This window comes from Podarcis erhardii (genome assembly GCF_964252035.2).
Source record: "Podarcis erhardii genome assembly, chromosome: 8".
In the NCBI taxonomy this organism is placed as follows: Eukaryota; Metazoa; Chordata; class Lepidosauria; order Squamata; family Lacertidae; genus Podarcis; species Podarcis erhardii.
Genome location: NC_138499.1, coordinates 570,454 through 593,758, shown reverse-complemented (window position 1 = coordinate 593,758; position 23,305 = coordinate 570,454). Strand labels below are relative to the sequence as shown.

Genomic DNA, 23,305 nt, shown 5'->3' with positions numbered 1-23,305 from the left:
GTAAAAAATAATATAATAACAAAAGGATTAATATCTTTGTATAAATCTATAATCGAGGTTCAATTTTTTCCTCTGCAAAATTTGAGAGGGTGGCAGGAACTGAATTGAGACTTAAATACTGAAGAAAAGACATGGAACAGACTGGATCAACTCCTAGCCTATATAAAACCAAACAGTTTCCCCATATGTTGGAGAGGATGTCCTGCTACAGCGGCATATTAGCACTTGTGGTAGGAGTGTCCCAAAATAGAAATGTTATGGGAAAAGGTATTTACAGAAATATATTTAATTACAAGACAGACAGGACCCCAGGACTGCCTATACTTAACTTGTACAGTCATGATATGTTGCGAATTAGAAACAAAGAACTCATAACACTTCCATTAACTGCTGCAAAAACAACTTGCCTGGACATGGAAATCATTACAATTATTGATTATGGACCAATGATACAATGCAATTTGGCAAACAGCATTATTGGAGAAACTGACACAAAAACAAAGTATCAAGAGGCCAAAAGAAACACGACTATTTTAATGCAGTCTGGTGTAACTTTATTGATTAGCTTGTTGCTATATCCTTGAACTAGCAGCCAGGCTTTTCTTTGCTGAGGGGCTCCACCTGCAGACTGAATGCTCTTCAATTGGGAAAATGGTGTCGGGAGAAAGCATGTAAATGGGGAGCCTCTTACTGGGGCTCTTTGCCCCTGGTGCAGCAACCAAGGTCTTAGGAGCTCAGCAATCTGTTGCTGCCTGCAGGCCTCTGACAGGACACTTTGACCACTAGAGATGTCAGTGTCTGAGTGAAAGACTATCTCCCACCCCACCCCCCCTTTGCAAACAATCAGAAAATTCAGAAATGAACATAGCACCGAGAGGCTCCTTTTGCTGCTGTGGTGGCCGGTGTGAGCCACTGCACCCTCCTGGCCTAACCTTGGAGAAGATTAAAAACAACACACTTTGTGCAGTGAGAAGATTTGCCAAAAGCACTCGCCAGAGATCAGCAGGAAGAGAGAGAATAGCCAGGGAGGAGAAGGAGCTGCTGCTGCTGCTGCTGCACTTTGGTAGAGGGCAGGTTTGGCAAAGAAGTCGCCTCCTTTGACAGGTGAATTCACTGATTTACACTCCTGTCCTTTGAAATCGCAATAGACTTTGTTTTGCTTTTTGGCATTTAGTTTCCAAGCCCAGCTGCCACCTTCAGACAAATGTTGAAGCAGGAGGCACAGAGAAATTATTTATTTAACACCAGCATTTCTAAGACCAGTTTGATGAAAAGTTGTTTTTTTTACTAACCAGCTATTAATACCAGTATTAGAATACAGAGTACAGAATGGAGTTAATACATCACTACAGAGCATCTTAACATTGATTATTTTTCAGTAGCAAGTCTTGTCGTAATTATGGCTTATGGAAATAGTTATTGCTTATGAAACATGGCTTACCAGATCCGTCATCACTCAAGCAGACCATTTCCCATAAAGTAAACCCTGCCTTCATGCCAACCTTTTACCCTTTGAATATCCTCCTGTAACAATGAATTTCAGTATATTTCTAATCACGACCACCCCTTGCTCTTTATGTTCTGGCTTGCTGGCAATTAATGCACTTCTGAAGAAGGCCAGCTGAGGGCCAAGAGGGGGCCGGACACCAGACTGGCCCTCTCCCAAGTCATGAAACTGGACAAGGTGGCACAAATTGTCTGCGGGTTACACAAGAAGACTCACTAGACATTTTCAGATGGTTTATTGTGTTTGCAGTGATACAGTGTGCACTGGGGGGGGGGGAGGTTCACCATATGAACAAGGGCTTCCCGTCATCCTGAGACAGTTGATGGAGGCAGTTGAGGAGCAGCATGCAGTTGTTGAACATGTCTGGAGGGGTGGCATTCTTGACCACCTCCTGCAGATACTTTATGTCATTGTAGGCGGCTGCCTCTGTGCCTGTCATGTCTGGCCGATCCCGGAGGATGCCAAAAGTGTTGACAATGTGCTCCGTCAGGGTAGGGTGGACGCTTGGGTCATAGCCCAGCTGCTTCAGGCGGTCCATGATGTGATTGTAGCGCTCCATGATGGTTGAAGCCTGCTCTGTTGTCAGCTGCAGGAAGGGGTCAGCTCCACTCTGCGGAGAGAGAGAGAAGAGCAGCATTAAGGCACATTGTGTTCACTTTTCAAGTTGTTTGAGACTTTTTTTATATATATAAAGTAACTGAGAATGTAAATACTATTGATGGTGATACAGTGGTACCTCGGGTTGCAAACACTTTGGGTTAAGTTACAATAAGAATTTGCTGAAATAAGATCTGAACTGGAATACAAAAGGGGGAGGTGAGAGGAGGTCTGAGACATAAGGTAATGGAAATAAGTGATGGGAATTATATTTGTTTTGTTTTGTTTTAATTGTGTATTTTTCGTATTCTTGTATTTTCTTTTTTGTGTATTATTTGTTTCTTTTTTGTGGTTTTTATGTTTGTATTAAATTGGAAACCTTAATAAATATTTAAAAAAAAAAAACACTTTGGGTTACAGACTCTGCTAACCCGGAAGTAGAACTTTGCCCCAGGATGAGAACAGAAATTGTGCAGTGGCAGCAGCAGGAGGCCCCATTAGCAAAAGTGTTACGTCAGGTTATGAACAGTTTCAGGTTAAGAACAGACCTCCGGAATGAATTAAGTAATTAACCAGAGGTACCACTGTATAGATAATTATTTGTGCTCCCAGTGAAAGTAACAGAAACCCATCCCAACGGACAGAAGCCGCAGAAACCCCCTGTTACCATATGAAGTCCAGAAGAAACTACTTTGTCCTGATGCAGACCCTTTGGGTCTGTTCAGCCCTGATGCTGTCTACTCTGACTGGCAGTGGCTCTCCAAGCCCCACCCACCCACCCACCCACCGACAGCTGCTGCCTGAGATTGTTTGACGGGAAATGCCAGAGGCTCCGTTGTGGGATCTCTTCCCATGCATTGTTGGGGTATTAATAGTCTCAGGGTTGTCGCCCATATTTGTCCTACACAGAGTAAGCCCACTGAAATTAATGGACATAATTAACAGATTAATTAGTCTGCTTTGAGTAAAATGTAGTTGGCTACAACCCCTCAAACTCCAGGCATTATATTCTATACAAAATTTAAAATATACTTTTTATGTGTTAAAACAGCTAGCTGCTAAATCCACAATGGGCCTTTTGCAACTATGATTTCCTTCTGAAATAGGACTTGGCATGTACGAGACACTGGCCAGTCATCCCAGGATAATAGCAAGGCGTTGCTTGCTGGCTCACCAATTAGTTAATGTCAAGGGTCAGAGAGGGAGGAGAAGTTTTTGGCACTCCATTACAGCTGAGGTCAGACGAGCCTTTCCCCACTGAACTTCCAGTGCCTACAGAAGGCCTTGTCATTTCAGCAGGCATTTTAACTATAGTTTGATTTTATCATAGCTGATTTTTACTTTGTGTTGCATCTTTGTAAACTGCTTAGAGACTATTGGTACCTTGGTTCTCAAACGCCTTGGTGCTCAATTTGGAACCCAAACACTGCAAACCCAGAAGTAAGTGTTCTGGTTTGTGAACTATTTTTGGAAGCTGAATATGCTCTGTTTTAGTTACAGATAGGTAGCCATGTTGGTCTGCCATAGTCAAAACAAAAAATTCCTTCCAGTAGCACCTTAAAGACCAACTAAGTTAGTTCTAGGTATGAGCTTTCGTGTGCATGCACACTTCATCTGAAGAAGTGTGCATGCACACGAAAGCTCATACCTAGAACTAACTTAGTTGGTCTTTAAGGTGCTACTGGGAGGAATTTTTTGTTATGCTCTTTTTTGAATGTTATGCTTGCAATTTGAGTGCCACACTTCTGTTTTGAGTATTACGTTGACGATTTGAGTGTTACACTGACGATTTGAGTGCCACATTTCCATTTTGAGTGTTACGCTGAGGTCTGTCTGGTTTCCACATGCTAATGTTCTTCCCAGACCTGTATCGAAGGCTGTATGAGATTCCACCCCCAGATATGGACCAAAGCCAACTCACTGACCAGAACCAAAGCCAAGCAGCCTCTTCTCCAAGCCCAGCAGTAGCATCTCAGGCCTTCAACCAGAGCCAGCCAATGGCCGTGAGGCCAAAGGAGCGCCGAGGCACCGACAGGCAAGCCACCTCCCTGAGCAGCACCAAGTCAAGCAGAGGTGGGTGAGTGTGTATATGTGTTTCTGTTGTGTAAGCAATGTGTGATGTTTCTGGGCCCTGACTGGGCATAGTGAGCTGATCTTCTCACAGATGGTCACTTTCCATTGATATAGCTCTACCACAGACAGACACTATGAACCCCAAAGAGCTGAACAGTTACAGCACAACCGAACTCCGGCAGAGTTGGGGCATTTCCTACCATAGTAGTGTCCAAAAAATGTATTTCTGGCATAGATTGATTCATTGTTAGGTTGATTGTGGGGTGAAAATGAAGATGTTGGCATACTGTGGGGCCATGCGGGTGCCAACATCTTCATGGCAGATTTAGAACAAATCTGTTTAGAACAAATTTATTTGTTCTGATTTAGAACAAATCAGTATGCCAACATCTTCATGGCAGATTTAGAACGTTTCCTAAACTCCTACCCACTCAAACCTCTCTTGTACCTGCGATACATTGACGATATTTTTATCATCTGGACACATGGTCAACAGACCCTGGACACCTTCCACCAGAAATTCAATGATTTTCACCCCACAATCAACCTAACAATGAATCAATCTATGCAAGAAATACATTTTTTGGACACTACTATAAAAATACAGGATGGGCGCATAGACACCACCTTATACCGTAAACCAACTGACCGACAAACATATCTACATGCCTCTAGCTACCATCCCAAACATACCAAACAGTCCATTGTATATAGCCAGGCACTACGTTACAGCCGCATCTGTTCCAATTCTACAGACAGAGACTCTCACCTAAGAGATCTACAGCAAACCTTTTTAGAACTAAAATACCCAGCAGATGAAGTTAGACAACAGATCAACAGAGCCAGACTGATACCCAGAGAGAACTTGCTGCAAGACAGACCCAAAAAAGAAAATAACAGAACACCTCTAGTCATCACATACAGCTCCCAAGTTAAAACAGTACAACGCATCATCAGAGATCTACAACCTCTCCTGGACAATGACAGTTCTCTTTCTCAAGCTCTGGGAGGAAGACCTTTCATTGCCTACAGACAGCCACCCAATCTTAAACAACTCCTAACCCACAATAATACTACAACCAGACTTAACACGGACACTGGCACCAGAGCCTGCAATAAACCCAGATGCCAACTTTGCTGCCACATACACCCGGACAACACCATTACTGGCCCCAACAGCATCACACATACCATCTCGGGACTATTTAATTGCTCATCGTCTAACATTGTGTATGCCATCAAATGCCAACAGTGTCCTTCAGCTCTCTATATTGGACAAACAGGCCAAACCTCACGCCAAAGGATAAACGGACATAAATCTGACATCAGGAACCACAAGACAGAGAAACCAGTAGGAGAACACTTCAATCTCCCATGACATTCTATACAAGATCTCAAAGTAGCTGTTCTATTACAAAGGCATTTCAGAAATAGACTGGAAAGAGAAGCTGCTGAATTGCAACTTATTACCAAACTTAAAACCATGGAGAGACCTGGTCTGAACAAAGACATTGGATTCTTATCTCATTATACATGACAAAGCCATTTCTCACCTTCTCACCCCTTGCTTTTTCCTGTAAGACCTATTGCAGTCGTTAAGAGTTGTCAACAGGCTCATCACAGCTATCTGCCAATCACCCATTCCCACCACCCTTCTGAGTAATACCCCTCCCCACCTTCTCACTATATAGAAGGGTCTGGTGACTTCTGTTTCAGTGTATCTGAAGAAGTGTGCATGCACACGAAAGCTCATACCTAGAACTAACTTAGTTGGTCTTTAAGGTGCTACTGGAAGGAATTTTTTGTTTTTCCATGGGAAAGCGCTCCTTGGCTTCGGAATGCCTTGGTTTTGGAACGGACTTCTGGGACGGAATAAGTTTGAGAGCCAAGGTACCACTATATATGAAGGGCTTAATAAACGAAAATGTTCATAGCACACAGGAACGTGCTTTATGCCAAGCTGTGTCGTGGGTCCCTCTTGCTCCCTGTGGCCTGCAGAGGCTCTGCAGGGTGTCAGGCCAAAAGGAACAGGGTCTTTGCAAGGCTTGCCTGGATACGCTGCCACGGGTGGAGTTGCGTGGGCAACCATGGCCCTCCCAAAGTGGCTCTTTCTCATCTGAGGGGGGAAATAGCAGGCAAGAAGCAGGGTAGATGCCTTTTAGAATAAGAAAGATCAGAAGCCCAGAGGAAGAGAGAACGTTTGTATTTGAGAAGCAGGAGGCGTATTTAATGACAAGCAGGCTGGAGTCCCATAGACAGAAAAGCTGGAGATGGTAAAGAGGATGGAGCTGCCAAGAGGCTTGACTGTGAGGAGGTTTGAAAGGAAAGAAGTTGAACCTTATGGGGAAACAGAAAAGGAAGCCAGAGAGGTAAGTGGGGAGGACGTGGTCAGAGCAAGAAGTAAGAAAAGTCAGGATCCATGGTGAGAGGCAAGAGCAGGGAAGACAAGGTGGCTGCAGTCCAAAGGATATTAAAGAACCAAGTCTTGGGTTACAGATAGGTAGCCGTGTTGGTCTGCCATAGTCAAAACAAAAAATTCCTTCCAGTAGCACCTTAAAGACCAACTAAGTTAGTTCTAGGTATGAGCTTTCGTGTGCATGCACACTTCTTCAGATACTTGGGTCTTGGGTTAACATTTTTAGTGGGAAGGGAGGGATAAGTAATGTGGACCTGGAGGCAATGGAGAAAAAGCTGGGCAGTGAAGGGGGGGGGGGAGAGAAAGTGGAAAGGATCCAAGCCACCCACCCCACCCCTGATATATAGAGGGCATGGGCATAACCAAGATTTTTGTAGGGCTTTGGAGGAAGCAGAACCTCAGATTTGTATTGATTTTTATTGATGGGGGGCAGCTACCTCCCCAGCTACGCCACTGTGGAAGGACGTGTGGCTCTGGAATTGGCCTCCACAGTCACTTACGGACTCATTGTTAAAACCATGTTTATGGAAGACAATCTTACTCAGCATACGAGTGATTGCCAAAGGAAGGAAGGAATCAACATTGCAGACTTGGGACCAAACTCCACATGACTTTAACACTTTATTTTTTTAAACTTTTATATGCCTGTTGTTTTTGTCCATGGAGTTTTGGACAAAAACATCACAGTAATCCAAGTTTATGCACAAACTACGGGTGCCGAAGAAACTGAATTTGACCAATTCTATGAAGACTTACAACACCCTCTAGAAATGACACAAAGAAGGATGTTCTTCTCATTACAGGGGATTGGAATGCTAAAGTAGGGAGACAAGAGATAAAAGGAACGACTGGCAAGTTTGGCCTTGGGAGTTCAAAACGAAGCAGGGCAAAGGCTAATAGTTCTGCCAAGAGAACAAGCTGGTTATCACAAACACTCTTTTCCAACAACACAAGAGACAATTCTCCAGATGGGCAGCATCGACATCAGATTGATTATATTCTCTGCAGCCAAAGATGGAGAAGCTCTATACAGTCAGCAAAAACAAGACCTGGAGCTGACTGTGGCTCAGATCATCAGCTTCTTATAGCAAAATTCAAGCTTAAACTGAAGCAAGTAGGAAAAACCACTGGGCCAATAAGATACAATCTAAATCAAATCCCTTATGAACACACAGTGGAAGTGAGGAACAGGTTTAAGGATTTAGATTTGGTGGACAGAGTGCCTGAAGAACTATGGATGGAGGCTCGTAACATTATACAGGAGGCAGCAACAAAAACCATCCCAATGAAAAGGAAATGCAAGAAAGCAAAGTGGCTGTCCAACGAGGCCTTACAAATAGCAGGGGAGAGAAGGCAAGCAAAATGCGAGGGAGATAGAGAAAGACACAGGAAATTGAATGCAGATTTCCAAAGAATAGCAAGGAGAGACAAGAAGGCCTTCTTAAACGAGCAATGCAAAGAAATAGAGGAAAACAATAGAATGGGAAAACCAGAGAGCTGTTCAAGAAAATTGGAGATATGAAAGGAACATTTCATGCAAAGATTACCATAATAAAGGACAAAAGTAGTAAGGATGTAACAGAAGCAGAAGAGGTGGCAAGAATACACAGAGAAATGATACCAGAAAAATATGGATGTCTTGTGCACCCCAGGCAGTGTGGTTGCTGACCTTGAGCCAGACATCCTGGAGAGTGAAGTCAAATGGGCCTTAGAAAGCACTGCTAATAACAAGGCCAGTGGAAGTGATGATATTCCAGCTGTACTATTTAAAATTTTAAAAGATGATGCTGTCAAGGTGCTACACTCAATATGCCAGCAAGTTTGGAAAACTCAGCAGTGGCCAGAGGATTGGAGAAGATCAGTCTACATCCCAATCCCAAAGAAGGGCAGTGCCAAAGAATGCTCCAACTACCACACAATTGCGCTCATTTCGCACGCTAGCAAGGTTATGCTTAAAATTCTACAAGGCAGGCTTAAGCAGTATGTGGACCGAGAACTCCCGGAAGTGCAAGCTGGATTTCAAAGGTGCAGAGGAACCAGAGACCAAATTGCAAACATGCGCTGGATTATGAAGAAAGCTAGAGAGTTCCAGAAAAACATCTACTTCTGCTTCATTGACTATGCAAAAGCCTTTGACTGTGTCGACCACAGCAAACTATGGCAAGTTCTTAAAGAAATGGGAGTGCCTGATCACCTCATCTGCCTCCTGAGAAATCTCTATGTGGGACAAGCTTAGTTTATGAACAACTTGGAAATAGAACGCTGTAAATCTGGAAATAGGTGTTCCAGTTTGTCAACTTTGCCTTGGAAGCGAAACATGTTCCACTTCCTGTTGAGTGTGTTCCGTTTGTAAATTGAGTCCCCCACTGCTAATCAGAGGCTTCGTGTTGAGACTTGAGCTCCCACACAACACAGAGGTGATATTTGGAGCTTTTGTTTTTTGCGTTTTTGTTTGTGTGGCTTTTTCATTTTTTGACTGTGACTTGTTCTTCATTTTATGGGACTGCCTTGTGACTGGTTTGTAACTTCGTTTTTGTGACTGTGTGGAACCGACTGATTGATTGGTTGTGTGACTGCAGAAATGGATAAAAGCCTCCCATCCAAATATTGACTGTCATTAGTACACGTAAGAAAAAAAAGTAATTTTTATTTTTATCATCTACAATACTGTCTTATTTATTTTATAGTACAGTACATTGATTATTGCTTCATTTTATGAATCAATAGTCTCACCATATAGTAAATTTCATGTTAGATTGCTGTTTTAGGGCTTGTTTTTAAAAGTCTGGAATGGATTAATCCATTTTGCATTACTTTCTATGGGAAAGCACACCTTGGTTTTAGAATGCTTTGGTTTTGGAACAGACTTCTGGAACGGATTAAGTTTGGGAACCAAGGTACCAATGCTTGAACTGACCCACTGACATCCATTCCTAGTTGGCCTGAAATGACTGGTCCCTTTTGACAGTTCCTTGGGGGAAACCCCCAGTTTGGGTTCCACAAATTCATGTGGAAAGGCTCTACTTGCACACTCTCTCTCTCTCTCTCTCTCTCTCTCTCTCTCTCTCAGCTGCCATGCCAGGGTTAGGGCCAGAGGCAGTAAGTGGAGTTTCCCCTCACCTGAGCAACTTTCTCAGGGATGTTGCGGACGGTGAAACCGTAGAGGCGCGCGCGGTCAGGAAAGATGCTGGAGAGAATCCTGCGGTCCAGTTGGAATGCAATTTCGCCCACGATGCGCTCTTGCTTGCTGCTTTCTGCAAAGACATTTCTTGTCAGAGAGGAGGGTCTCCCTGGCCCTCCACCATCCACAAAGTGCCCACTCCCCTTGGTCAAGCTGTCCATCCTCCCCTGCCGGCCTATTGCCTCACAGCTAGCAGCCCAGGCCACATTTTGCTGACCAGAGTGGAGTCCCCCCCTTCCCCCCTGTTTGCACTGCTCCATGTACTAAAGCCAGCCTGTCTTGTCTCTTTGTAAACTCTGCACCCCCCCCCCCGCCCGCCTGTGAATATAAGTTAAGGGCCTTGTCCTGCACTATGCTTAGAATTGTCTGCATCCTTCTAAATAAATAAATAAAATACAAAGGTGAGCAGCTTTTATCATTCTGCTATTATTATTTTTTTGCCCAAGTGCAGCGCATTCGATACAAAAGGTGAGAGAGAAGTCTGTAAGCTAACGGTGCTCAGAAGGACAGCTGTTCATTTTAGGCAGCATCATGGGGCTGTCTGCAGCCACCTTTGGGAGCTAACAGGACACAGGAGAGGGGAAGAAATCAGGCAACCACGGTGTGAGTCCATTCTGGATTGGAATTGCATGGGTGGTTCCTTCTTCAAACTAAAACTGGCTAATTGAAGCATTTTTTTTAAAAAGTGTGTTTCTCCTGATGTGTCAGCTGGCCCCCAGTGTCACACATTTTGTGGCAAAGGGAGGTGTATTAAGGCAGCTTTCAGGCATAGGGTGCAATATTTACAGTTGCTAGTAGGCACTTATAGGTCTGTATAAGCCTGTCTGTGGCCAGGCCATTATTTGAAGACTGGCCAGCTGCTGATAACTTCCGGGGAGAGGAATGGCAGTTTAGCTGCCTCTCTGTTAGCTCTCTGCTGACAGAAGGTAATTATGTGGTGATTGATAGTAGTCAGACTGACCTACCGTATTGCCCCCAAAATAAGCCACACTTTCCCCACAAATTCCGACCTTGAAAAAGTGTGGCTTAAATACGTGACCTTACAAAAATAGGCTTTTATGATCTTGCTGCTGAAACAGACATATAGTAAAATGGAACAAAGAAATGCTTTATTGGCGATTTGCAAGCTTACGGGTAATCTCTAGTACCCGTAGGATTTTCTTATACATTTTCCATTTTTGGATGTGAGTGCCTGCGGAATTGTAGCCATTGAATATATTTACGGGTGCGGCTTATATTCGGGCCAATACAATAATCACTCAGGAGAATAAGGGTGATCTGGGAGACCTGAAATGCTTTGCTGAGGTCATTTTATGCTGTCTGTGCCTGGCGGCTTGGACGGGAGTTACAATGAGTTGGCAAGGTGAGGAGTCAACATTGTGCCCAAATGTCACTTAAGCATGTTTTATAGGTAGAAAAACCAGCACACTCTCTTTATTAAACACTTCTGGGACAAGGAAAACTAACTTGGAGAGATCCCTCTATGCTGCTGTTGAAAATTTACAATCTGAAAATTTTTAAGTACCTCTTTCTGTTGTTATGAAGAACAGATAGGAAAACTGGTCGTTAAAGTGTCTCAAGGCAAAGCTAAAAGCCTGATTTATGGTTGACAGTAAAGATTAAACAGACAAGGGAAACCCTTGTGTAAAAAAATCTAACCCTTTTTTCTGTTTCTTGCTGCTGAAAGTAAAGCGGCCATTTCCAGTTGTGGAAAAGAATTTCCTATAAGACATGTTGTGGCTGTGGTTTTAAGGTGGAAATATTAACATAGAGTTGCTAATAATATTCAAATCATCAAAGGCATCCAGTATGGCAAAGGTACCTTTAGATCTCCCAGTGACTGTTGGCATTGTTCAGCAGTTGATGGCTGAACAATTAAAAAGGATTGGAATCAATCAGTGGAAAAGAAAGGTGGAGAGAAAATGAATTAAAGACATCTGAAATGGAAAATGGAAATGAAGAATACCTAGAAGCTTCAGACCAAATCAATGAAAAGCTGGCAGGACTGGATGAAGAAAGCAGATGCTGAAATGAAATGCATTCCATACAAGGATTTGGAGGAGGAGGAGATACAATCACAAATGGGGAATTACCTGGATTTGGCATTGATGGAGTTGAGGTAGGGAAAGCTTTAGGGAAAACTTCAGTCCTGGCCATTCTTCAGTTCTAGCAGAGAGAAAGTATTTTGTATATGATTTGGAGCAAATTCAGAGAATGATGTGGCCAAATTTATGGTATTCTCTCTGGGAAAAGACTGGGGAAAATGAAAATGGAAGTTTCTAGAGGAGAGGAAATCAGGATAGTACTGTAAATACAACAGGAAATGGAAATGCAACAGGAAGTGGAATTTGAGCATATGGAAATGGACATGAACTAAAGGATATATAATAAGAAGAAAAAGGAATATTATTCCAATATGTGATAACAATGGAGAGATTTTAAAATGGACATGGATAGAAAGAAGAATTTGCTGTCACTCAATATGGAGTAACTGTGGTGGAAATTAATGGAAGTAAAGTTAATAGAAAAGAAAAAATATGGTTGACATTAGCCAATAATAACAATTAGGGAACTCCTCTTGGACTTTTAGTGGGAAAACAAAATGAATGATTCTGAGACACCTTAACTTAAAAGAAATATTGCTTAACAGAAAGTGCAGAAGATGGATTTTAGCATGGGCTAAATGTCTTAAATACCATACTTTTCCGTGTATAAGACTGTTTTTTTATTCAAAAATCATGTTAAAATTGGGGGTTGTCTTATATATGGGTAGTGCATTGTGGGGACATGGGATTGGTTGCTGCTGTGAGTCGGAGATTGTTATTGGTGGCTGCGGCAAGAGCTGGTGTTGATTGGCTGTTGATGCGGCAATTGGGCATCCTGTTTGCTGCTTTTGTTGGCGATGGGACAGAGGATAGGTGACTTTTGTGATGCGTGCACAACAACTGTGGGCCACCCCCCCCCCGAATAAAGCTCAACAACTGTGGGCAATCCTTCCCAAAAAAGCTCAACAATCTCTCCCCCCCTCCAATTTTCTTAATTTTGATTTCTCCAAAATGTCTTATACATGGGGGCGTGTTGTACACGGTAAAGTATGGTAATCCCTTTTCCTTTTTTAATGTTACCGGCAGATGGAAAATCAGAAGGAACTTTTTTGTGTGTATCTTTCTCTAGCGTTTATTTTTCTTTTGTCCTTTTTTTTAATCTCTCTCTCTTTTCTCTCTTATTGTTCCTTCCTTCCTTCCTTCCTTCCTTCCTTCCTTCCTTCCTACCTACCTACCTACCTACCTACCTACCTTCCTTTTTTTGTCTCTCTTTTTTGTTTTTCTTCTTTTTGATTTTTCCTTGGAGTCCTATGTCTGGGGCCTTTATTAAGGTCCAGAGATTGTATATGAATGGGAGTGGTAGATGCTTGATGGAGGGCCTTGGGTGAGAAACAGGGAACTGTTGGTCTCCCAGAGTGGGAAGTGAGAACTGGGAGGAGCTACTATCCTCTGTGTGTGGTAAGGGCTAAGAATTACTTTTAGGAGAGGACTCTATTTGTATTTTTTGTAGACACTATTTTATTTTATTATGGAAAACTTTAATAAAAATCTCACAGAAAAAGAGTTGCTGATGTTGACCTTCAGTTGCCCGCTGTGATTTATTCATGATCCCATGATAACTTCAGCTTCTGGCAAATGGGCCCTGACTAGTGCCCACATATAGCCAGCTTACACCAGACTTTCCTGGGCATCCCTCAGCCATCTAGGGGCAGATCATGGCTTGCCTCTGACCACAGAGGATTTCCCCCTGTCCCTTGGGCTTCTGGATCTCCTCCAGGGCAGGGCACTGTCCTCGTAAGCTCTTTGGGGTTGCAAATAGCAGCACTCATGGTGCTGGCCTGGGCTGCCCAGGCTGCTGCTTGTTGCTGGCTCCAGGGCTAGTGGCAGTTCCTTGTGAATTGTGCCCCCACCACATAGCTCTGCTCCACTCCACCCTGCCTGCCTGCCTGCCTGCCTGCCCCAGCTCCGTTCTGGTCCCTCTCACCTTTTCCTTTGGCATCGCTGCTGGTCTTCATGTCAGTCTCTTGCTTAGTGGAGGCTCTGCGCTCCTTTGGCTTCACATCGGGATATTTCTGTGGGGCTTGGAGTGGATTAGCAGGAAGGTGGGTTGGTGGCATGGCTTCGGGAGAGGGTAGTTGGAAAGGGGGTGGCATGGCTTCCCTACCAACAAGCGGGGATTGCAGTATGAAAGGGGCAGGGCTTCTCAGGATTATAGGCTGTGCAAGTGCCTGGGCTTGTGGTTGGGTCATTACCTGGGCCTGGGCCCGGGCCTGGGCCTGGGCCTGGGCCCAGTGTGCCCGCTCCATTTCCTGTCGTCGTGCTGTTTGCTCCATCTCTGCCCAGGTCTTCACCCATTGCTGTGCCTGTGCTCTCTCGAATGCCTGCTGCTGTGTCAGTCTTGATGCCTGGGTCACTATGGGTGCCTGCGCCCATTCCCTAGGCTGCATCTGCTCCCGTTCCATTGCCTGTCGCTGTGTCATTGCTTGGGCGTGCCTTAGTTCCTTTACCCCTCCCAATAGCTTCTCATTCCTTGGAGTCAGGATTTGTGCCTGCTGCATTGCTTGCCCCAGCGCCAATGCCTGCTGCAGTGCTGGCATGCTCATGGCAGGCCATGCTTGGCATACATAGGCATTGAGTGCTGCACTTGGAGGGGTGAAAGGCCGAGACTCCCACCAGCGCTGAGCAACATCAGCACTGTTTAGAGGGCCTGAGAGATTTAGCACTGAGACAGGACCATTCTGTGAGGCATTTGGAGAGGCATTTTGAGAAGCATCCCGGGTAACATTGAGAGAGGCACTCTGGGTGGTATTCTGAGAGTTGGGGACCCCAGGGCTGGGCTGGAGAGTGGTAATGTCTACTGTTTGTGTCCTGGCAACTCTGGGGCGGCCTGGAGGTAAGAAGACTGTATCATCCCCAGGGGACATGGAGCTGGGCCAGGACCAAGTTGATTCAAGTTCTCTTGTTTGGTTGGCATTTGGAGAATAGGAGCCCCCAGAGCTTGGCTGGAGAGTGGTGATGTCTACTGTTTGTGTCCTGGCAACTTTGGGGCGGCCTGGAGGTAAGACGACTAAATCATCCCCAGGGGACATGGAGCCGGGCCAGGGCCAATATGATTCAATTTCTCTTGTTTGGTTTGGATTCGTAGAATAGGAGCCCCCAGAGCTGGGCCGGAGAGTGGTGATGTCTACTGTTTGTGTCCTGGCAACTCTGGGGCGGCCTGGAGGTAAGAAGACTGTATCATCCCCAGGGGACATGGAGCTGGGCCAGGACCAATATGATTCAATTTCTCTTGTTTGGTTGGCATTTGGAGAATAGGAGCCTCCAGAGCTGGGCTGGAGAGTGGTGATGTCTACTGTTTGTGTCCTGGCAACTTTGGGGCGGCCTGGAGGTAAGAAGGATGTATCATCCCCAGGGGACATGGAGCTGGGCCCGGACCAATATGATTCAATTTCTCTTGTTTGGTTGGCATTTGGAGAATAGGAGCCCCCAGAGCTGGGCCGGAGAGTGGTGATGTCTACTGTTTGTGTTCTGGCAACTCTGGGGCGGCCTGGAGGTAAGAAGACTGTATCATCCCCAGGGGACATGGAGCTGGGCCAGGACCAATATGATTCAATTTCTCTTGTTTGGTTGGCATTTGGAGAATAGGAGCCCCCAGAGCTGGGCTGGAGAGTGGTGATATCTACTGTTTGTGTCCTGGCAACTTTGGGATGGCCTGGAGGTAAGACGACAAAATCAACCCCAGGGGACATGGAGCTGGGCAAGGACCAATATGATTCAATTTCTCTTGTTTGGTTGGCATTTGGAGAATAGGAGCCCCCAGAGCTGGGCTGGAGAGTGGTGATGTCTACTGTTTGTGTCCTGGCAACTCTGGGGCGGCCTGGAGGTAAGAAGACTGTATCATCCCCAGGGGACATGGAGCTGGGCCAGGACCAGTATGATTCAATTTCTCTTGTTTGGTTGGCATTTGGAGAATAGGAGCCCCCAGAGCTGGGCTGGAGAGTGGTGATGTCTACTGTTTGTGTCCTGGCAACTTTGGGGCGGCCTGGAGGTAAGACGACAAAATCAACCCCAGGGGACATGGAGCTGGGCAAGGACCAATATGATTCAAGTTCTCTTGTTTGGTTGGCATTTGGAGAATAGGAGCCCCCAGAGCTGGGCTGGAGAGTGGTGATGTCTACTGTTTGTGTTCTGGCAACTCTGGGGCGGCCTGGAGGTAAGAAGACTGTATCATCCCCAGGGGACATGGAGCTGGGCCAGGACCAAGTTGATTCAAGTTCTCTTGTTTGGTTGGCATTTGGAGAATAGGAGCCCCCAGAGCTGGGCTGGAGAGTGGTGATGTCTACTGTTTGTGTCCTGGCAACTTTGGGGCGGCCTGGAGGTAAGACGACAAAATCAACCCCAGGGGACATGGAGCTGGGCAAGGACCAATATGATTCAAGTTCTCTTGTTTGGTTGGCATTTGGAGAATAGGAGCCCCCAGAGCTGGGCTGGAGAGTGGTGATGTCTACTGTTTGTGTTCTGGCAACTCTGGGGCGGCCTGGAGGTAAGAAGACTGTATCATCCCCAGGGGACATGGAGCTGGGCCAGGACCAAGTTGATTCAAGTTCTCTTGTTTGGTTGGCATTTGGAGAATAGGAGCCCCCAGAGCTGGGCTGGAGAGTGGTGATGTCTACTGTTTGTGTCCTGGCAACTTTGGGGCGGCCTGGAGGTAAGACGACTAAATCATCCCCAGGGGACATGGAGCTGGGCCCGGACCAAGTTGATTCAATTTCTCTTGTTTGGTTGGCATTTGGAGAATAGGAGACCCCAGGGCCGGGCTGGAGAGTGGTGATGTCTACTGTTTGTGTCCTGGCAACTCTGGGGCGGCCTGGAGGTAAGAAGACTGTATCATCCCCAGGGGACATAGAGCTGGGCCAGGACCAATATGATTCAATTTCTCTTGTTTGGTTGGCATTTGGAGAATAGGAGCCCCCAGAGCTGGGCTGGAGAGTAGTGATGTCTACTGTTTGTGTCCTGGCAACTTTGGGGCGGCCTGGAGGTAAGACGGCTAAATCATCCCCAGGGGACATGGAGCTGGGCCTGGACCAAGTTGATTCAATTTCTCTTGTTTGGTTGGCATTTGGAGAATAGGAGACCCCAGAGCCGGGCTGGAGAGTGGTGATGTCTACTGTTTGTGTCCTGGCAACTTTGGGGCGGCCTGGAGGTAAGACAACTGAATCTACCCCAGGGGACATGGAGCTGGGCCAGTACCAGAGTGGGGGGACTCCCACTGTGTACACTGTGCCACCCTCAAGATTTGTGTTACTGGGGTCAGAGGAAGTTGTTGAGGAGGACTGTGGATGGTGTGGATGCACCGGAGAGGAGCACTCATAGCAATAGCCTTTGGGACTTTGGGAGGAGGAAGTCTGTGGATGGTGTGGATGCACCGGAGAGGAGCACTCATAGCAATAGCCTTTGGGACTTTGAGAGGAGGACGTGGCAAGACTCTGATGGGCTGGATATAAAGCGGCATTAGCTGCAAAGAAGAGAGAGAGGCTCCGCTGAGCGTCGGGGTCACACTGACCTCACAGGGCATCACATCCCTAACACTCAGAAGCTACTAGTGGCATCACAACAAGGGAAGCCCTGAGTTCTATGGTCATAGAGATGGTCTGCATTTTTTTTTGGAAGGTTCTGGCTCTAGTTTTCTCCTTGGTTTGTTCTCTTTAAAAGTATTTATGGTGGCTGGATGACAGCAATTCTGGCGCTTTTTGAAGTTAAAAATGTTTCAGTTACCTCTGCACCCCAGCTGTTGTGGACCATCTCTGCAATCTGCCCCAGCACCGCACAGTTGATGCTGGCTAGTGGCAGTTGAGAATTGCAATCAAAAACCTCTGGAGGACACCTGGTGGAGGAAGTCTGGCTCATGGTCCTCTTTAGTAAAATGTCAATGCCAAATGCTGAGACTGAAGGCAGCTACAGGGAGGAATCCAATGATCTGCATCATATTTGCTACACCCTGGAACATTGGCAGGGGTCAGCAAACTTTTTCAGCAGGGGGCTGGTCCACTGTCTCTCAGACTATATACATATTTGGGGGGGAATGAACGAATTCTTATGCCCCACAAATAACCCAGAGATGCATTTTAAATAAAAGGACACATTCTACTCATGTAAAAACATGCTGATTCCCGGACCATCTGCGGTCTGGATTTAGAAGGTGATTGGGCCAGATCCGGCCCCCGGGCCTTATTTTGCCTACCCATGATGGAGGGTTTGTTCACCACCTGAATGTGCAACAATAATCCAGTAACAACCCCTCCCCAAAAAGCCACATTTTAAAGGGTCAACTAAAGACCTGTTTAAAAAGGAATAATAATAATAAATAAATGTTATTTATACCCCGCCCTCCCCAGCCAAGACCGGGCTCAGGGTGGCTAACAACCAATAATAAAAAGTTGATCGAAATACAACCTAAAAAACAAGTTTAAAATACATTAAAACATTAAAATGCAGCCTCATCATAGGAGGAGAAAGGAAAAAAGAAAGAGGGGGAGGGAATCAAATTGATTCCAAGTCAAAGGCCAGGCGGAACAACTCTGTCTTACAGGCCCTGCGGAACGAAATCAGATCCTGCAGCGCCCTGAGGCTAATCTAACTTCCTTAGGGCCCAGGACCTCTAGGGTGTTGCTATTTATGGACCTTAAGGTCCTTTGTGGGGCATACTGGGTGAGGTTGTCCCGTAGGTACAAGGGTCCTAGGCTGTAAAGGGCTTTAAAGGTCAAAAACAGCCCTTAAATCTGACCCTGTACTCCACCGGGAGCCAGTGCAGCTGGAAAAGCACTGGGTGAAGATGCTCCCATGGCAGAGACCCCGTGAGGAGCCTCGCTGCAGCATTCTGCATTCACTGGAGTTTCTGGGACAGCTTCAAGGGCAGCCCCGTGTAGAGCGAATTACAGTAGTCAAGCCTGGAGGTGACCGTTGCATGGATCACTGTGGCCAGGTCAGAGTGGGAAAGGTAAGGGACCAACTGCTTGATGCGGCAAAGGTGGAAAAATGTCGCCTTGGCTGTTGCTGTAACCTGAGCCTCTATGGAAAGGGAGACGTCTGTTATTCTAAAGCAGCAATGCAGCAGCAAGCAAAGGCTCTAACAGCTCAAACAGCTGCTAGTGGCTGTAAAGCCAGACAGGATGTGTGTGACTGCTGCCATAGAAACAAAGGGGCAGTCCATCCTTATTGAGCACAGGATATGAGCTCAGTGTGTGTCATATGACCTGTACAGGATGTACATGGGTGGAGTTTGGAGTTTCTCTCTGTTTGTTGAAGAGAGCAGACATCTTTACTGTATGACTGCTATAGACAGGAATAAAAGCCATGTAGTTACATTTCTGTCTGTGTCTGATTCCCCTCCCTGGGGATATATGCAGGGAGGAGGAGGAGGAGGAGAAGCAGTTGGTGTGTTTTTCTCACAGCCTGAGGAAAATCGCCGGAACAGACCTCGTGTTGTTTTTCCTGCCGGGAGTCGCCGGAGGGAGGTCAAAGGAATTCAGCCGGTGCCTGCAGATAGGCACATACCTCTGACCGAGCCTGAATTCTAACAGTGGTAGCAAGAGCCAGATGGTTTCTACGATCCATGGGAGTCTGCATGAAAGAGTGGCAGAGCTGCTGTTTCCATTGCTCCATGGAAGCCTGAAGTGAGAGGCTATTTCTCTGCAGCCAGAAGCACCCAAACTCTTACCGGAAGGCAGTGGCACTAATTGGGCCCCCGCAAGAGAAGGGAGTTGGTTCCTCATCCCCATACCATCTTGACCCAGCCAGAGGACCTCTGTCTTCGAAGGATTTAGTTTCAATCGGCTCCCACAAAACCATCAAGCCACAGCTTCCAAGCATCTGGTCAGTGTGTCCAGGTCGAGTTGGTGTGGCCATCCATCAGCAGATAGAGCTCAGCATATTGGTGACAGCCCAACCCAAAGCTCCGGATAATCTGGGCAAGGGGGCGCATGAAGATGTTAAAAAGCATCGGGGAAAGGATTGCGCCCTGCAGCACTCCACACACCAAGGAGTGGCGCGACGACATATCCCTCCCTAGCGCCACCCCCAGAGATAAAATAGCACAGCCATTTACGGGCTATGCCCTGTATCCCCACATCGGCGAGGCGGTCCAGAAGCTCATGATCAACCATGTCAAAGGCTGCTGATAAATCTAAAAGAATCAGCAGTCCTGGCCTGCCTCGATCCAGTTGTCTACGGAGATCATCCGTAAGGGCGACTAGAGCCGCCTCGGTCCCGAAACCAGGACAGACCCTGGACTGAAATGAATCTAAAGCCAATGTTTCCTCCAGAAACCTACCAAGCTGTTCAGCAACCGCTCTCTCAATTACCTTACCCAGATATGGAAGTTTTGAAACTGGGCGGTAATTGGATACATCTAAAGGATCTAGTGAAGTTTTCTTTAAGAGCGGACACACCACTGCTTCCTTCAGCTCCCCTGGGAATATCCCCGTGCCAAAGGACAAATTGATAATTTCAACCAGGGGGGTCTGCACGACATCTGGGCACGCCCTAATCAGCCAAGATGGGCACAGATTGAGGAGGCAGGTGGTGGGCCTACCAGCTTGGAGGAATCTGTCCACATCAGCAGGGAGTATCTGATCGAAATGGTCCAACACTGGACCCAAAGACAATTGAGGGGCCTCCAGTTCTGTCACTGTATCTAAATTGGCAGGGAGGTCACGGCGGAGCAACAGGACTTTCCACAAAAAAGCTCATGAATGCCTCACAGCTGTGAGTCAAATTTGTGCTTATATTTGTCCTTCTAAGGACGTTATCGACCTAATTATTCTAAAAAGTTGTGCCGAGCGAGAGCTAGCGGATGCAATGGAAGCTGTAAAGTAAGATTTCTTAGCAGCTTTCATAGCCATCTCATAGGCTTTCATTAGCGTCCTATAAGATGTTCTTAAAGGTCCATCACGAGTCCGTTGCCATACTTGCTCTAGCCATCTGAGATCCTGCTTCATTTTCTGGAGCTCCTCGGTAAACCAAGGGGCTCGGTTTTGACAGGGTCGCAGAGGGCGCTTAGGCGCGATCTCATTGATAGCTGCCAAGAGCCGGTTATTCCAGTCCTAGACAAGGTCATCTAATGAGTCACCAGGAGGAGCAGGGTCCCGCAAGGCCTGACGGAATCTATCAGGATCTATCAACCTTCATGGGCAAGCCCAAATAGGCTCGCCACTCGAGCAGGGGAGGAGTGGGAAGTCAATCTTGGATTTCAGAGCATAGTGATCAGACTATGGCACTTCCACAGGGTGGAGCATGATCACATCTATGCCAGCACCAAAGATCAAATCCAGTGTGTGGCCTGCTTGATGAGTGGGGCCCAAAACAAACTGGAAGAGCCTAGTGTTGCCATGGAAGTCACTAGGTCCAGAGCCTGTGAGGAGGGGGTGGCATTGGCATGGATGTTGAAGTCTCCCAAAACCAATAGGCTTGGGAACTCCAAGACCCGGCCCGCTGCCACCTCCAGCAGGTCTGACAGGGTGGCTGCCGATGCGCTGGGTGGTCAGTACACTTGGCCAGACAGCAAAGCTCTCCTTGGTGCCCCACACAAGACCAACACATTCAATGCCGGAGATCACTGATGCTGGCAGAGCTCTGAAAGAGCAATCTTCCCGGATTAACAATGCTACTCCTCCTCCCCCGACCCGCAGTCCGCAATTGATGGAGGACAGAGAAACCTGGGGATGTTATCTCATGTAGGGAGACTACTTTGCCTTAAAGTACCCAGGTCTCCATCACACAAGCCAGGTCAATCCCCTGCAAGACAAAAAGTCACACATGGTGGTGGTTTTATTGCCTATGGACCTGGCATTGCACAACACCAATGACAGAGGTGGGTAATCCCTGCTCGGCCTACCCTTGTCTCTTGGGATGGGGCGTATATTGGAAGGGGTTTTTCTTGAGGCATTCACAAAGTAAAGGAAGGATTGAACTCTGATTAATAAGAATATACACAGAGGCTTGAACCAGCAAGACTCTGGGAAGGGTGCGTATAATAATCTCTGCGTGCCTCCAGCCCCTGGCCCAGGTCGTTTTATTCACAAAAGAGCTTTTTACAGAGTGTTCGTAAGAACCAATCAGATTTCTTCTGAGCATTTCAACAAACCCCACGTGGGGACAATGTTAAACTACAAACACTAGATAAACGTGCATATTTTTGGGTAAATGAATGAAAACTACAAAGGAGTGCATTCAGCAACCCCAGAGGTCATAAACAATCAATACACATGATAAGACGGATGGCCAGGAGGACAGCGATCATTACCACCTTTATGTGAGACCTGTTTCCTGGCCCTAAGATTAACATATCAGAAAAGCCACATCAAAGAAACTGCCCACTGTCTTTGATGACCCAGGATGCCTGCCTGGCGAAGCAACTGGCAGTGTACGTGACTGGTCAAGAAAGAGAAATGGACAGTAGAGGAAATGGCCAGAGATGCAGAGGGTTGTGGGATTTGATCAGAAATTGTTGCCAATGTATCAAACCCATTCAACACAATGCATTCATTGTGGACACAATGGCTTGATGCATATTTTATAATTCCTCACAGTAATCCCACCTGACCCCACACTCTGGATATTTGCACTCCTATAGTTTTTGCCTGGCATCTAAAGGTGTATAATCAAGGTGCCAGGCGAACTTCCCTGGGGAGAGCATCCCATAGACAGGGAGCCACAAGACCCATTCTTGTGTTGCCACCCTCCTGACCTACTGAGGAGGCGGCACACAATGGAGGGCCTCAGAAGATGATCTCAGGGTCCGGGTAGGTTCCTATGGGAAGAGGCGCTCCTTGAGATATTGCGGTCCTGAGCCATTTAAGGCTTTATAGCAGAGAGAAATGGAAGCTCTACATCAAAAACAACAGGGAAGAAAGATTGTGATCTGCTGTCCCAGTGGATTCTGCCACCTAAGGCGGTTGTCTCAACTTGCCTCATGGGTGGGCCGGCCCTGACCCCACTTAATGTTGCAACCAGTCCAAATGGGTAGAAGTGGCTTACTGCAGTGAGAGCAGAGGGCTGTTGTCACACCTTCTGGGCCCTTCCACAGTAGGTGTTTCCCCGTGTGGAATTCTCACTCTTTGTCCTATAAAAGGTGAGTAATAGAATGTACTCACAGAAGCATGGAAAGTGATTTCACCTACAGAAAAAGAACTGTATTTCATCCACTGACTTTCATGGCTTATGTGTGAGTATGTGTGTATGTGTATCTGCGTATATCTGTGTATATCACATCATACAGGACAAGTAGCTCAGCTGTCATATGGTATTACAGACTGTTCTAATATTCCCCACGCATTTAGAACTTTAACAATAACCAATAGCTAATTACAATTTTCCCAATAGTCTTTCATGCATGCATGCATTCAGCCTTTATTGGCTCATTGAATATCTCAATGGTTTCAACTGTATTTTATTCCAAGAAATTTGGTTAATGACTGAGGTAAACACTG

General features: G+C 46.2%; 2 protein-coding genes and 1 long non-coding RNA gene across 9 annotated transcripts in view; 1 reads left to right on the top strand and 2 right to left on the bottom strand.

The window, feature by feature from the left end:
- The window catches only part of LOC309349263 (uncharacterized protein), a 50,055-nt gene that overhangs the window by 21,141 nt on the left and 5,609 nt on the right, over window positions 1–23,305 (bottom strand). The window lies entirely within an intron of this gene.
- Window positions 1,728–15,403, bottom strand: LOC309349266 (speriolin-like; the record flags this gene model as incomplete). 4 transcript variants are annotated; one of them, XM_081875039.1, is made up of 4 exons in its annotated part: window positions 1,728–2,117; window positions 9,714–9,847; window positions 13,804–13,891; window positions 14,072–15,403. In XM_081875039.1, 4 exons carry the CDS (start codon window positions 15,401–15,403, stop codon window positions 1,788–1,790), a joined length of 1,884 nt encoding a protein of 627 aa, XP_081731165.1. In that variant the 3' UTR covers window positions 1,728–1,787. The 4 variants fall into 4 exon arrangements, 3 of the variants coding, with proteins under 3 accessions (XP_081731165.1, XP_081731166.1, XP_081731164.1); XM_081875040.1 differs by having other exon boundaries at window positions 13,804–13,899; window positions 14,072–14,259; XR_014159823.1 differs by lacking the exon at window positions 1,728–2,117 and adding an exon at window positions 11,868–11,940.
- On the top strand, window positions 14,741–17,267 carry LOC309349274. Its single transcript, XR_014159826.1, has 4 exons — window positions 14,741–14,877; window positions 15,043–15,207; window positions 15,538–16,692; window positions 17,023–17,267. It is a non-coding gene; the product is annotated as an uncharacterized lncRNA (long non-coding RNA).